The sequence below is a fragment of the Triturus cristatus genome, chromosome 12 (genome assembly GCF_964204655.1).
Source record: "Triturus cristatus chromosome 12, aTriCri1.1, whole genome shotgun sequence".
Lineage (NCBI taxonomy): Eukaryota > Metazoa > Chordata > Amphibia > Caudata > Salamandridae > Triturus > Triturus cristatus.
Genome location: NC_140595.1, coordinates 775303968 through 775319689, shown reverse-complemented (window position 1 = coordinate 775319689; position 15722 = coordinate 775303968). Strand labels below are relative to the sequence as shown.

General features: G+C 49.2%; 1 protein-coding gene across 1 annotated transcript in view; it reads right to left on the bottom strand.

The window, feature by feature from the left end:
• The window catches only part of DNAH2 (dynein axonemal heavy chain 2), a 2945517-nt gene that overhangs the window by 1193272 nt on the left and 1736523 nt on the right, over nucleotides 1–15722 (bottom strand). The window contains exon 52 of the mRNA XM_085638712.1: nucleotides 8369–8557. Coding sequence (XP_085494838.1) covers nucleotides 8369–8557 — 189 coding nt within the window. The remainder of the gene's footprint in view (nucleotides 1–8368; nucleotides 8558–15722) is intronic.

Genomic DNA, 15722 nt, shown 5'->3' with positions numbered 1-15722 from the left:
CCTGCCGAGCCAAGGAAAGAGCAAACTGGAGCACATTGGACAGACGGGCCTTTAAAGGATCAATGGATCTCTCTCCACACCACTTTACAAATTTAGACCACCTGTAGGAGTAAATGGACTTGGTGGAGTGTCGCCTGGCCGATAAAATAACGTCCACCACATCAGGCGGGAGAGAGAAAGAACTCAGGTTGCCCCGTTCAATCTCCAGGCATGAAGGTGCAAGCTCTGGAGGTGGGGGTGTAGAACCTGCCCCTCCGACTGCGAGAGGAGGTCTGCCCTCAGAGGGAGACGGAGCGGAGGGCACGAGGAGAGGTGGAGAAGATCTGTGTACCACACCCTTCTTGGCCAATCCGGGGCGACCAATATGACTTGGGCCCGGTCTTGGCGAATCTTCCTCAGAACCCGAGGAATCAAGGGTATAGGAGGAAACGCGTAAAGGAGTCGCGAGCTCTAACTCAACTGAAACGCGTCCCCCAACGCCCCCTGCATCGGATACTGGAGACTGCAGAATGACGGGCAGTGCGCATTCTCGAAAGTGGCAAACAAATCCACCCGAGGTGTCCCCCACGTCCGAAAGACGTGACGAACCACCTCCGGATGGAGCCTCCACTCGTGGTCGGCGGAGAACTGCCGACTGAGACTGTCCGCACGCACGTTCAGAACCCCGGCCAGATGATTTGCCATCAGACAAATCTGATGGTCCTGAGCCCAGGACCACAGACGCAGGGCCTCTCTGCAGAGACAAAGAGACCCTACTCCTCCCTGTTTGTTTATATACCACATCGCTGTCGTGTTGTCCGTCAGGACTTGAACAGACCGACCGCGAAGGGAAGGGAGGAAGGCCTTGAGTGCCAAACGAATCGCCCGCAATTCCAGAAGGTTGATATGAAGCAACCTTTCCTCTGGAGACCAAAGTCCTTTGATCTCCAGATCCCCCAGATGCGCACCCCACCCTAAAGTGGATGCATCCGTTATCACCGTGGCCACCGATGGAGGTAGATGGAAGGGCTTTCCTTGAGACAGATTGCCCTCCACGCCCCACCAAGACAGATCCGCCGCAGCTTCTCCGGAGATCTTGATCGACTCCCTGAGATCCCCGTTGTGCTGATACCACTGCCTGCGGAGGCACCACTGGAGCGCCCTCATGTGCCAGCGTGCATGGTTGACCAACAGAATGCAGGAGGCGAACAGACCGAGCAGGCGAAGGACCTTCAGAACTGGAACAACCGCTTCATTGTGGAAGAAAGGGACCATCTCCTGAATGTCGAGAATCCTTTGAGGAGGAGGGAATGCCCGACACACAGTAGTGTCCAGTACTGCCCCTATAAACAGGTTGCGTTGTGAGGGTACCAGGTGAGATTTGGGCACATTGATCGAAAAACCCAAGTCGAACAACAGCTGAGTTGTCACCTGCAGATGGCACTGCACCATCTCTGGGGACTCTGCCTTCAGAAGCCAGTCGTCCAGGTAAGGGAAAACCGGGACACCTGACCTCCTGAGATGAGCAGCCACCACCGCCATCACCTTGGTGAAGACTCGAGGTGCGGTAGTAAGACCAAACGGGAGGACCGCAAATTGGTAGTGTTGCGACCCAACCGTAAACCGGAGATACTTCCTGTGCGACTTCAGGATTGGGACATGGAAGTACGCGTCCTGCAAGTCGAGCGACACCATCCAGTCTCCTTGCTGCAACGCTTGAAGAACCTGCGGGTCAGCATCTTGAACTTCTCCTGTTTCAGGTAAAAGTTCAAGATCCTGAGGTCCAGAATTGGACGCAATCTGCCGTCCTTTTTGGGAATCAGAAAATACCGGGAGTAGCATCCCTGACCCCTTTCCTGCTCCGGAACCACCTCTATTGCAGCCTTCTGAAACAAGGCTAGAACTTCTTTCTGCAGGAGAAGCAGGTGGTCCTCCGAGCAATAACCCTGGCAAGGAGGGTAAGGGGGAGGAAACTCCCGAAAGGGAAGGGCGTACCCAGTCTCTACGAGGTTCAAAACCCAAAGGTCGGTTGTAACAGATTTCCAACCCCGTAGAAAGTAGGACACCCGACCCCCTACAGGTCTTACATGATCCGGGATGGGGGATCTAGGGCTGCTTCCCTGAGGCCTCATTGGGAGCAGAGGAGGAGGAAGAAGAGGGGTTGCGTCCAGAACCTCTCCGACCCCTTTGTCTCCCTCTATAGGACTTATAGAGGGGATTCTGCTGCTGCTGCTGCTGCTGAGGCTGCCGGTAAGAGCGAAAAGACGATCGCCCAAAGCCCCTAAATTTCCGAAAGGACGAACCCTTTGGTGGCACTTGCAGACCCAAAGATTTTGCAGTCAATCGGCTGTCCTTAAAACGCTGAAGGGCAGAGTCCGCCTTCTCCCCAAACAGCTTCTGACCATCAAATGGAAGATCGACCAGAGTAGCCTTAACATCCGCCGAGAAACCAGAGTTACGGAGCCAAGCCTGCCTTCTTACTGCAACAGACGACCCCATGATCCTTGCCACGGAGTCCGCAGTATCCAATCCTGACTGGATAACTTGCCTGGCAGCCGCCTGAGTGTCAGCTACAACCTCCATGAAGGATGACTTATCCCCTTCAGGCAACTTTGGGGCCAAGGACTTAATGGAATCCATAAGAGCATGCACGTAACGCCCCAGCAGGCAAGTAGCATTAGTGGACTTCAACGCCATGCTTCCTGTTGAAAAGGTCTTTTTGGCCGCCTGATCAGCTTTTTTGGATTCCCTGTCAGCTGGAGACTGAGGGAAAGCACCGGAAGCATGCTTGGAGCAAGAAGCCTGCACAACCAAACTGTCCGGGGACGGATGAGAAGATAAAAAGTCAGGGTCCCCTGGAGCAACCTTGTACCTCCTTGCCACCTGCCTACACACTGCAGGAGAAGAAAGGGGCTTCTTCCATAACTCTAAAACCGGCTCCAATATGGCCTCATTGAAAGGTAGCAACGGCTCCGATGTCGCAGTTGGAGAATGTAACACCTCTGTGAGTAGGTTGGACTTATACTCCACAGAAGGCAGCTGCAAATCCAGAAGCTCTGCTGCTTTCTTAATCACCACGTGATAGGGAGCCAACTTATGAGGAGGAGAAGACCTGGCGGATGCGTGTTCCCACTCTGGGGTCGTATCCAGCCCACTGGCATCCTCAATGCCCTCGAACTCGTCCGAAGAAGAATCAACCTCGCCTTCTTCCACCTCACGAAATCTTCTTTCCTCCAACACCCTCTGGGCTTCCCTCCTCGACCGGATTCGGGGAACCGACGTCGGCGACGCCGTATGCGGCGTCGGAGGAACCAGAGGAACCGGCGTCGACGGCGCCAGACACGGCGCAGATGGAGTCAGCCTCGACGTCGATGGAGTCTGCTTCGGCGTCGATGGAGTCGGCTTCGGCGTCGATGGAACCAGTCTCGGCGTCGAAGGAGGCCCCGAAGCCTGCCGAACCTTCCGAGGTCGACTCGAATCCACAGGCGGCGCCGGAAACTGCCAAGATGGCGCCATCGGCATAAAGGGCATAAAGGGGGCCTGAGCATACTGCTGTGGCACCCCCATTGTAAAGGCCATCGGACCCACGGGACCAGCTGGTGCTCCGGATGGGTAGGCCGCCCTATTAAAAATGCCATACATAGCATTCAAGAAATTAGCCGAATCCATACCTGGGGCCGGGAACTGAGGCAAAGGAACCTCTTGTGGGGCCTCCGGCTCCTGCTCCGCAATATCCTCCACTGGAGCCTCCGAACCTTCAGGTACTGGAACCGACTCTTCCTGCTCCTCATGCATAGAAGCATCCGACTCCACACGAACCGGAGTCGACGTCTTAGACGGAGCCGAAGACCTCGTCGGAGACTGAGTCGGAGTCTGCTTTCCCGAAGGAGAACCTTCCGGCGACTTCGAAGGAGAAGGAGAAGGAGACAAACCTCTGCTCCGACGTCGATGAGACGACGCCGACCTCGACCTCGACTTCGACTTCTTGGACTTCGAGGATCGACGTCGAGAGTGTTTACTCTTCTTATGGTGTTTCTTCGACCTCGACGACTTTGAAGTCGATGACTCCCTCTTCGATCTCTCCTTCTTCCTCCCTCTTTTCTCTTCACCAACCTTCTTCATAAAGAGTTTGGTCTTCCTTTCCTTAAGTGCCTTCGGGTTCATGCTCCTACAGCATCCGCACTCCTCCATATCATGCTCCGAGGAAAGGCACCATAAACAATTCTGGTGTGGATCCGTCATCGACATCAGGCCTCCACACTCCCTACAGGGCTTAAAGCCCGACTTCCTAGTCGAAGACATTGTCGAAGAAAAGAGAGATACACGACCAAACTACAAAGTAGCACTGGAGAAAAACCGTTGCGCGTCGAAGGCGCGGAAAAAAGGGAACTGACGTCATCACGCCGACGTGGGCTTCTTATGGCTCCGGTGACGTCGATCGGAGTCGCGTGCGGAGCCGGTGTATTGTGACGTCGCCCACGTCGACGTGGAATGCTGGGGAAGAAAAGTTCAGTGGAATGCTGGCGCAGGGGATATTCACAAGGTGAGGAATCCACTGGCAGATGTATCCATCAGAAAGGGGAAGACTGAAACCCCTGATCTGCGCAGATGAGCTGCTACCACCGCCATCACTTTCGTAAACACCCAAGGGGAGCTGGTAAGGCCGAAGGGGAGCATGGTAAACTGAAAGTGCTCGTGGCCTACTATGAACTGTAGATAACGCCGATGGGTCGGCAGGGCGGGGATGTGAAAATAAGTGTCCTGCAAGTCCAAAGCTACCATCCAGTCTCCTCCGTCGAGAGCAGACAGGACCTGAGCCAGGGTCAACATTTTGAACTTCCCCTTCCGGAGGAAGCGATTGAAGTTCCGGACATCCAAGATAGGACAGGCCCTTGTCCTTCTTGGGTACCAGAAAGTAGTGGGAATAACAACCACAACCCACTTCTGGGGCAGGAACACGGTCAATGGCTACCTTGGCCAAGAGAGACGCAACTTCCTGTTGGAGAAGGGCCAAGTGATCCTCCGACATGCGATGGGTCTGAGGTGGCATGGATGGAGGGATAGTCTCGAAGGGGAGGGAGTAGCCCTTTCGGACTATCTGCAAAACCCACCTGTCTGACGTGACGTTGAGCCAGTGGGGGAGGTGATGGCGAATCCTGGCAAAAAATGGCCCTGAAAGGTCGGACTAGGAGGGCTTGGAGGCTGCTGCAGAGGGGGCGTTGGTGGACTGGCCCACCAGCTGGCCCCCAGACCCACGACGGTGGGTCCCACGTCCCTGGCCACGCAGAGGCTGGACAGCTTGCGCACGACTGTGGCTCTGGGCAGAACGTTGTGGGGCACCCCTACCATAGCCACAAAAGGGGGAAAAGGCGTACTGCGCTGGATGCGAGGCCCAAGGACCTGGCCGTAGCCCTAGAGTCCTTAAAATGCTCAAGCACGTTGACCGCCTTGTCGCCAAACAAGCGACGCTCATCAAAGGGCATGTCCAAAAGCATAGCTTGGACATCACCCGAAAAGCCAGTAGACCTCAACCAGGCGTAGCGTGTAAGGGCTACCGACGTGGAAATCGTCCTGCCTAGTGAGTCGGCGGTGTCCAGCCCACATCGGATGGCGGCCTTCACTGCATCCCTCCCTTCGGCAACTGCACGAAAGAGCACGGCCCGGGCCTCCTTCGGGCACTGTGGCAGCACCTGCGCAACCGTGTCCCACACCAAATGGGAGTAATGGCCCAAGAGACATGTGGTGTTCACCGACCGCAGTCCCAAGATGGAGGAAGGAAACAGCTTCTTCCCAAGGTGGTCCAGCTTCTTGGATTCCCTATCAGGTGGTGCGTTACGGAATGCGCCCTTGGAAGTCGAAGCTTGGACTACCAAGCTCTCAGGGGTGGGGTGGTGAGAGAGGAAAATGGGGTCGCCCGGGGCTGGGCGGTGGTGTCGAACAATCATCCTATCTACAGGAGCCCCTGTGTTTGGCCAACTGCCCAAAAGGATGTCCATGAGGGCCTCATTGAATAGCAGCAGGGGCTCCGAAGAGGCCGCTGCTGGCTGAAGCATCTCGGTAAGGAGGTTAGTCCTGACCGCCACCGTAGGAAGCTCGGGGTTTAAGGCCTCGGCCGCTCTACGCAACACCACTGCGAACACTGTACCTTCCTCCGTAGCCACGTAGGGGGAGAAAGCATGCCAAGGTCTTGGGAGGTGTCCATACGACTTGCATCACCCAACTCCTTTCTCCAGTCCGGTTCCTCTAACTGGTCTGCAAGAAGGTCCACAGACCCCTCCCAGTCCTCCTCACCCTCTCCTGGTAGCACTCAGGGCGGTAGGAAACATCAGGGGAGAACAGGGATAGAAAGTACAGGTCGACGCTGGTCCCAACATCGGACGACGTGATCCGGCTCCGTGTCTTCATCGATGGGGAGGCTGGGGCTGATGCCAGCTGGGGACACAATCGGCGTCGGAGGTGGCGGGGGTGTCGTCACTGGATTCGGCACCGGCGGAGGTGTCATAAGGTCGACCGGCACTAATCCGGATCCAGGCCTGGATCCTTGGGGGCCCTGCAGCGCCGAAGCCACAGGCATCGAAGACCTAGAACCCCCAACCGAGTCCGCAGGGCCCGGGGGCATGCCGGCGGAGTCAAGCTGCCCGAAGATGGAATGCAAGGCTTCTTAAAAGTTTGGAAGCTGGGCAGGGGGCGCTCCGGCTCCCGGGAAAGGACGGAAGGCCGGGTCGACCCAACAGGCTCCGCGGGCAGAGCCGGAGGACTACCTTCCACTTCCTGCATTGGCCGATGGACGGGGAGAGCATAAGAGCAACAATGCTTCTTCGCCTTCTTCTCGTGCTTTGACTTACCTGAAGACGAAGACTTTGATGACTAGTGGTGGCTCCGCGACAGGTCCTGCGACCTCCCTCTCGACCGGGACCTCGACCGACGCGGAGCGGAATGCCGGGCCTCGAGAAGCTTTCGGGACCGCTCCCGCAAAGACTTCGGGTTCATGGCCCGCCAGTCGGAGCACGACTTCGGGTCATGGTCTTGCTCCAAGCACAAAAGGCACACGAGGTGTGGGTCCGTGACCGACATCAATTTGCGACAGGAGCTGAAAGCCTTTAAGCAGGTCCGGCCTGACATCCCTCCGTGCACCCGGAGTCGAACGACTCAAAAAAGATGTTGACAAAAGTCGCAAAAACTGAGTCAAAAAGTGACTTGAGGTACTGCTCTCTCCGGATCTGCACTGGCTGGTGCAGAAAAAGAAAGAATTGACGTCAGCGCGCGAGGGTCGCATCTAAGTAGATACCGCAACTTCATTCCGGCGACCACGACTCCAACGACGAATTCGGAGTCGACCAACGCCACATATCGACGTGCAGAGGTACTGCTGAGGAAAAAATTCTCTGTATCCAGTCTGATGCCTAGCGGTAATTCTAAGGTGAGGAATCCATAACTAATTCTAAGGTGAGGAATCAATAACTGTCTCTTTCAGATTAGCAGGATCACAGTCAGAAAAACATAATGACACCAGCAAAAAGTGGGAGTGACCACGAAAGCAGATCCTACTTTCCTACAAATCTGACAGGTTACCTTGGTGCTGGACTCACTGAGACATCAGATCCCACTGCAGAGCATGCATGTGCCATCTGGCATGGTAAACTTAACAGGATGTGGGAAGCCAATACTTTTTTATACTTACCTAATTGATCTGGATTCTGTCTCTGGGTGTGTGGCATCAGTCTTGATTGAGTGAATACAATAAATGCTTAACACATCCTCTTGATAAGCCTAACTGCTCGCCCACACTACCACAAAAATTGCTGTTAGTACTTGTCTAATTTAGCCTCTGCTATACCTCTGAGGACTCCCTGGAGTCTGTACGCACTATACCTTACTTTTATATAGGATATACGCAGCCAGCATCTACAATCATTACTAAAAAAAAAAAAACAAGATCTGGCTTCAGTGCCGCGCTTGGATAAGGTTGTACATAAGGAATCTGCAGGAAGGAGTATCCATTAAAAACATCATTTTTAAAATATATGCCACACACAATTTGTTGGCAAATGTACAGTGTGTGTACATTTATTGATAGGAACAGAACTAACCGTCTTACAATATATCTCTAACAGAAGCATCCTTCTTAGGTGGCTAAACAATAACTCCCAGCTGCTGAGAATCTTTCTCAGTGGTGGGAGAATATTCTAGAGACTTGGTTCTAAGCAGGATCCCATGCTGGAGAAATGTCTGGCCCAACCATAGCCACATTACTAAAAATTAAGCTGTGACTGGAATGAAATTGCCAAACATATACCAATATTCCCTTCTAAGCAATAGTCGTGTGGCCACACCATATTCTTTAGTTGGTTAGAAAGATGGAGGCAGTGCATGTCCTCGCTACCAATACCTTAGAGATGTCCCGGAGGTTGAAGAGGTAGTGGATCTTTGCTGGGGTGGGGAGAAATCTTTGAATGAAGGCATTATAGGCATCAATAGTTGCCATGGTGATAGTGTTGCCGATGGGTTTCACTTCTTCCTCAAAGTCCTGAAGCTTTTGGTTGATCATTGTTCCAAAGATGCGAGTTATCTGAGACTCCTAAATGGAAACAAAAAAGTAGAAAAAGCACAAAAGGTCAACATATTTTTAAGGTGTTACTATTAAGCAATTTGCAGTATCTATTAGCATTGGCAAATTATGCAAATGTGTTGTTAAAATAAAGTGTGTTAGTAAGTGAAGGAGGACAATTTTGAGACACATATGGGTATTGCTAGCTGAAGCACAGAGGGACGCTTCTCGTTGAGAGTTGTAATATTCCTGCACAGCGCTGAGCTTTCAAATGCAAGTGCTTTCTTTCCTATTATGGGTATCTGACGGATTATATTGCTCACCCCATGGAATTTATAAGTACGCCCAGTGGGACACAAACTTACTCCATTCTTCAGGCTGCTACTGTTCTCTTCATTACACGTGTTCTGAGCAGTAATAAAGGAAAAGGACCTTCATGCTGTTTCTAGCAATCTGGGCCCCTGCTCAGTGTAATTACATCCACTGGTAATGGTTTGTAAAAAAAAAAAAACCTTTACCATTAAGCTGTTTTAATGGATCAGAAGTGTACATGTACCTCTGTCCAGTTAGGCTCTGCCCCCTCCCAGTGTCTCCTACATTCCCCATCCTGTTCCCAAATATTGAGCAGAAGCCTCACATATACACCACGGGGATGGGAGGATGTCGGGAAGGCAGCAGAACAATCACTAAGAGTACAAGGATCATCATGAATGCAATTTTTAACGAAACTGCCTTCAACCTTGCACCTTGCCAACTGTCTAGAAACCTGAATTCCCAGCAGCAAACACGGGGGGGGAGGAAAGCATACACCAGACCATGCTTCAAGCCAATAGGACAGTTCCTGGGAAAAGCATCACCAGAGTAATGCCTACTTAAAACATGAGGAGTGGCCCATCTTGTGAGTCTGTGAAAACTTCAGAGGATTTAGCAAGAAGAACCTTTGGTAACACTTTTTCTGGAAGATACTCCATCTCAATGAAAATTCTTCACCTTCAGATATTTCCAGGTGTCACAGTCGATCCAGAGATTTTTTTCAGCTCAGCTCCCCGCCAGCTGGTGGAGCAGTATGGCCCTTCAGTGACTTCATTCCATCCCGTAAGTGATGGCGAGGAGCCGCATATAAGTGCCATCCCTGCTTGCTGACAATAGTTTCTTGATCTTTCTCCTTCTGCAACCTCAGACACAGAGTACTTCGAACAAATTACAGGTGACAGTGTGTCAAAATCTAATTTATAACCTTTAATAAGTTACTTACCTTCGGAAAAGCCTTATCTGGTAATGACAGGATCTAGCCGCAGATTCCTTACTCTCCCCAGGTGCCAGACTGGATCAGGACATTTTTGTACAGCAGTACCTCTGTGCGTCACAAAAGGGTGTCGAGCGACTCCGTAGCGATGTCGTTCTATGTATGTGACATAGACTGAGTCCATATAAGTCCTCCTCGACACGCTGATATCAGTTTCTTATGTGACTACTTTTCGTGCCAATAACGGGGAGCCACTCATATAAACTGCTTATGGAAACAATGTGCCAAAAAATATATATATTTGTGTCAAACAAATATGAAGTACTAATGGATGGCTTCAGAATACCAAGAAAAGGATCTTGTAGGCAACAGGACTAACAGTTCGCAGAGCGGGGAATATGGGTGGGTTGTTAAGGAATCTGCGGCTAGATCCTGTCTCTACCAGCATAAGGCATTACCGAAGGTAAGTAACACAATCATCTGATAGAGACATCTAGCCACAGATTTCTTATCTTGGAATTAGATACCCAAACATCGCCATCCTTGGAGGTGGGTCTGCGAACTGGACTGAGGACAAGATCTCTGAATAAGGCTTGCCGGTCCATAATGAGATAAAGTAGCCAGACTGTCTAAAAACGTATAGGTGAAGTATAGAAGACGCTTCACTAGAAGGACTGTGGGAACCCTGCATAGACAAACTGTGAACAACATTACCCAAAGCAGAGTGATAAGGAAGAATTGCAAAAAACAGCTCATAGACACAACAATACTATGCAGCCCTGCCAAGGATAATCAACCCCTGACTGGACGTGGCTAAAGGACCAAGGACAACAGCCCATATCACTGAATAGGAGCTCTAGCTTCTTGTCCTGGAAACTAGAACGTGATTTAACCCCACCTTGTGACACAGAGGGAAGGGAATCATCTCAGAGCACATCCATGATAGAGATAGACAGATAGAGTCATTCCTACAATGCTGAACAAAAGCACTGCGAGATGTAGAACAAAAACGTTTGGCAGAGACCCCTCTTAGACGGAGACAACCTCCTGGAGAGAAGACAATTCTCCAGGACTATGTAACCTGGAAGACCACAGGAGAAAGAAGTGGATAAGCAATGACCAGCCCAAGTTTGCACTAGACAGAGCCTCAAGAGAAGTGCAGTGACAAAAAGCAGATATGTACGCCCTATGGAAGCAATTCACCCCAAATATACTTGTAAGGTATACCTGTATATACGTGAATACTTATATACACTTATAGATATGCAAATAATTATAGATATAACACCTACACACAAGTCTATCAAAATACACCAACAGTATTATCATCCCGATCGGGAAAGCAAACCCCCAGCCTTCCCTAGAAAACAGGGAGACTGACAAGTTTAGGACCCATAGAATAGGCGTATCCATCGAAAGACAGACATAATTACCAACATACATTGGTAATAGACTATAGGAGGGTGGCTTAGTATATGGTGCACACTTGTTTAAGTGAAGTGCCTAGCGCTAATCCATGCAACCATAATGGTGATTTTAGTGGTCTTTGATAACCATAGAAAGCTCTCAAAGTGGCAGCTGTGGAGAGCAGCCTTCAGGCTTATCTTGAGGGTGTTTTAAGCAGCTTGTTTTACTAGGTCTAATAATGTAGAGTAGGTTAAATGAAAAAGAACCACACAGTGTACATTTAAAAATATGTTGTAGGATGCTGGCTCTGTATATACCACACCAAAGTAAGGTATAGTGTGCACAGGGTTTAGTGGATCCCCAGAGGTATAGTAGAGGCTAAATTCGATAGTCACTAAGAGCTCTCTTTGTTGTACTGTCGTCGAGCAGTTAGGCTTATCAGGAGGGGGTGTCAAGCATTTATTGTATTCACTCAATCAAGAACTGATGCCACACACTCAGAGACTGAATCCAGTCCAATTAGGTAAGTATAAAAAAAGTATACTTATATTTCATTGCTAGAACCGAGCAGGACTTGGTATAGGTAAGTAGGATATGCTTTCAAATGCAAAACTTTACAAGAAAATGCAATTGTGGTTGAAATTGGAATTGTTACAGGTTTGTATCTGCTTTTAAAACAGTTCAGAATACAGTGAAATTAATTCAGATTACTTTTGTTTTACTTTTCAGAAACTTTTACTACTCGGGTGATATGCCTAGGGATCACACCATGGGTCTTACAAAACACAGTTAAGTATACCAGTTTTTGGTTCAAAGAAAGTTACTTTGGTTTTGATACAAAAGTCAGCTCAACACTTAGAACATTTTTGGAAGAAAAATCATAACATCGATTCCTAAGGGAGAAAATAATGTTATCAGTTTGCAGGTAGGTAAACGACCTGCAAGAATAGCTGTTGTGGGGTTAGAAGGATTAGTTACTTACCTGTAATCCTAGTTCTCATCCAGGGGTAAACTCATCAAAGTCATAATCTATGAATAATCCCCGCCCACGTGCGGGATCCCGGAGCATATAGAAAATACATATATATACATATATATGCATATGTGAAAACATATAAATGCAGCCTAAAATGTTTCAAACATGGCAAAAATGCTGAAAATTACATAGGTTTGCATTGTAGTACCCCTAACCTATAAGGAAACAAGCATTGGCATAGCCAATAGGTCTCGCTTTTGGGACCTTATAAGTATTTAGTTATGCCGCACACTATTCGTGGTGCAACAACATCAACTGTTGCATGGTTAAACAGTTATAAGGTCCGAAAGGCGAGACCTATTGGCTATGGCAATGCTTGTTTTCATTATACGCTATCTTGGTAGTAGACGCTTGATGCATGGTGTCTTGTGTGTGGGCTGCATTTGGTTACTAGCAACATTGTGCTCAAAGCTATCTTGTTACTATACGTTGTTGTCTTGGGTGTGGGAAGCATTTTTGTATTACTTAAAATATTGTTGTTATACGCTTGAGGCGCGTGGGGCTTGGCGCTTGATGTTTTCTGAATATCGCGGGGGCTTATAGTGATCATTTTGTTTGCTTTATGGGGTGTTGTCTTATGTGTGGGATGCATTTTGTTCCTTAACATATTAACTAAACGCGAGAGGCGCGTGTGGCTTATGGTGATAATTTGGTTTAACATTGCATGTTTTGCGCCAGGCATGCATTTACTGCAATTGGGTAAAACTAGTAATGTTTATATGACAGCATCAGTTCGATTTGGGTATTTTAAATTGTATTATTATATGCGTGTCCCCAAAGTCTTAACCATGATTAAACACCTTGTTGTGCTCTGAATATTTTGAACATGCGTCACTCGTCAGCGCTATATCTTTGGCGAGGATAGCGCTGCATAAGTTCTCTACCTCACTGTAAGTACCGCGGGCTGCTAAAACAGCCTAAACTCTCTAGCTATGTTTATTTACCATTAACTTGTATTTAGCTCAGACTGTCAGACTGTGCCATCATCGATGTCAAAGCGCTTTCCATACATTGAGGCGTATTCGCAAGGAATCACATTTCAAACATTGCTGTTTCCACGAATTTTAGCAAATACAGAAAAAATCAAGTCAGAAGGCATGGGGCTGGCATATGGGGTTTCTCAGAATCAACTTCTTCACACTTACTGAGGGCAGGAAGGGTGTTTCAATGTAATTGTTGCTGCGCATTTTGTTGCCACAGGTCAGCTCGAATGTGAAAGACTGTGATCCTCGGCACCTTTCAGGGTCTGTTGCTTAATGCCACACTGTTAACTTTTTTGTCAGTTTTAGTAAGTAGATTCCCACACATCCTGGCTCTTGCAAACCACAGAGGACATCCAAAGTGGTTAAAATCTTACTCCCGGTGGCGATTAGTTAAACTGCTTCCTTATCAGCTCATTAAACCCAGGAAGTTCAGCCTCACTCGAGCCACAGACGCGGTACTTGAATTCTGTTGAAGGCATTGCGTTGCTGATTCTTACGAAACAGATGGCCAGGCGCTGTATCATGCCAAAGTGTTGATCGCATCACTGGTTAGTTGACAGTCACAGAGTAGAAAAGAGCGGTGTTATCTTATTCTTAAGCGCACGCATTGGTACACAACCGCCTGGAACCAACCTGCAGGTTTCAATCTCACATAAACTGACTCAGGATTTCATCATTCCAATGTTGACAAGACAAATTGGTCCGGACGCGAGCGAGCACCCGCCGCGCGAAAGTGAAAGCAAGCGCGCGCGCGCGCTTGGCGGGGGAGCGCATTCCAGGCTGGGGAGCGGACCCTTTCAATTATGATGCCGAGGTCGCCAGTGGGCTAAAGCGCTTCCCAAAATGGATTGCATGGCGGCACGATGCACGTGATTGTGCGCGTGCTCGCCATGCAATCCACTTTTGGGAGCACTTTGAAATGCCCCTCTTACTAGAGTCTTGCATAGCGATTGCGTAAACGCAATAGCTAGGCGAGACCTAAAAAGGAAGCACTAAACCAATTGTCACACAACAATGCTTTGTTGCCATAAAGCAAACTTGTAATTGCAGGCATTTGCCTGTAGGCTGCAGTAGAGTATCAAGAAAACAAAGAAAACTGACACCTTGCCTTTAAGGCATTAGAGTAGGGGGACCGTGCCTTTAAGACCTGCCGGAGACCCCTTGCTCCCATGATGCACCACAGCTGACAGTTAGGTCAGTTCTTTTTGATGGTGCACACGCACCTGAGTAGATCTGCAATCAATAAACAATAACTTGAGGAGAATGCTCGTCAGGGGAGGTGGGTGGGTCGCTTATGACTTTGATGAGTATACCCCTGGATGAGAACTAGGATTACAGGTAAGTAACTAATCCTTCTCATCCAGGGGATACTCATCAATAGTCATAATCTATGAATCGAGTAGCAAGCCCATACCCTAAATCTCGCGGACGAGCAATAAAGCATCTAGAACATGCAGTAACATCACATTCGCATAGCAGTTATGCAAACAAATTCCTCAGAGAGGCCTGCCCCACCTGGGCGTCGGCCTGTGCGTCTGAATGTAGGCAATAATGGCGTGTAAAGGTATGTATAGAGCGCCATGTAGCCGCTTTGCAAATTTCAGAAATGGGAACGTTGCGAAGGAGAGCTACAGTAGAAGCTTTCCCTCTAGTAGAGTGTGCTCTTGGTCTAACCTGTAGAACCTTGTGAGACAGTTGATAAGACAAGGCTATGCAGGAAACAATCCATCTAGAAATAGACCTTTTGGAAGTAGCCAGCCCGGTATTTGTTGGACCGTAATTGACAAAGAGCCTGTCAGACTTTCTAAGCGAAAGGGTTTTAGCAAGATAAAATTTCAATACCCTCCGGAGGTCTAGAGAATGTAAAGCTCTCTCCGGGGGAGTGGTTGGCTGAGGAAAGAAAGTGGGCAGCGTGATAACCTGATTAATGTGGAAATACGAGACCACCTTGGACAGGAAGCTCGGATGAGTACGTAGTACCACTCTATTGGCGTGGAAAACAGTGTAAGGTTGCTTGAAGCACAGGGCCTGAATCTCACTTACCCTGCGGGCAGAAGTGATGGCTACTAAGAAGGCAGCCTCCAGGTCAGATGCTGCAAGGACGCCTTATGAATAGGTTCAAAAGGAGCCCCCATCAACTTAGAGAGAACGTTGTTGAGCTCCCAGGGAGGGGAAGGAGACCTCACTGGTGGAAATACTTTTTTAAGCCCTTCTAGGAAATCTTTGATTACCGGCATCTGGAAGAATGAGGCCTGGTTAGGAGATTTTCTATAAGCTGTGATAGCAGCTAAGTGGACTCTGACAGAAGTATACTTTAAACCAGACTTTGCTAAGTGCAATAAGTAGGGGAGAATAACCTGTTCTTGACCCTGGATTGGATCAAGGGCGTTATCTCTACACCAAATGTAGAACCTCTTCCACTTGAAGGCATAAGACTTCCTAGTGGAGGGCCTTTTTGCTTCTCGAAGAATGTTCATACAGTCCGCCGGAAGATCTAAATGTCGATACTGGATGACTTCAGGA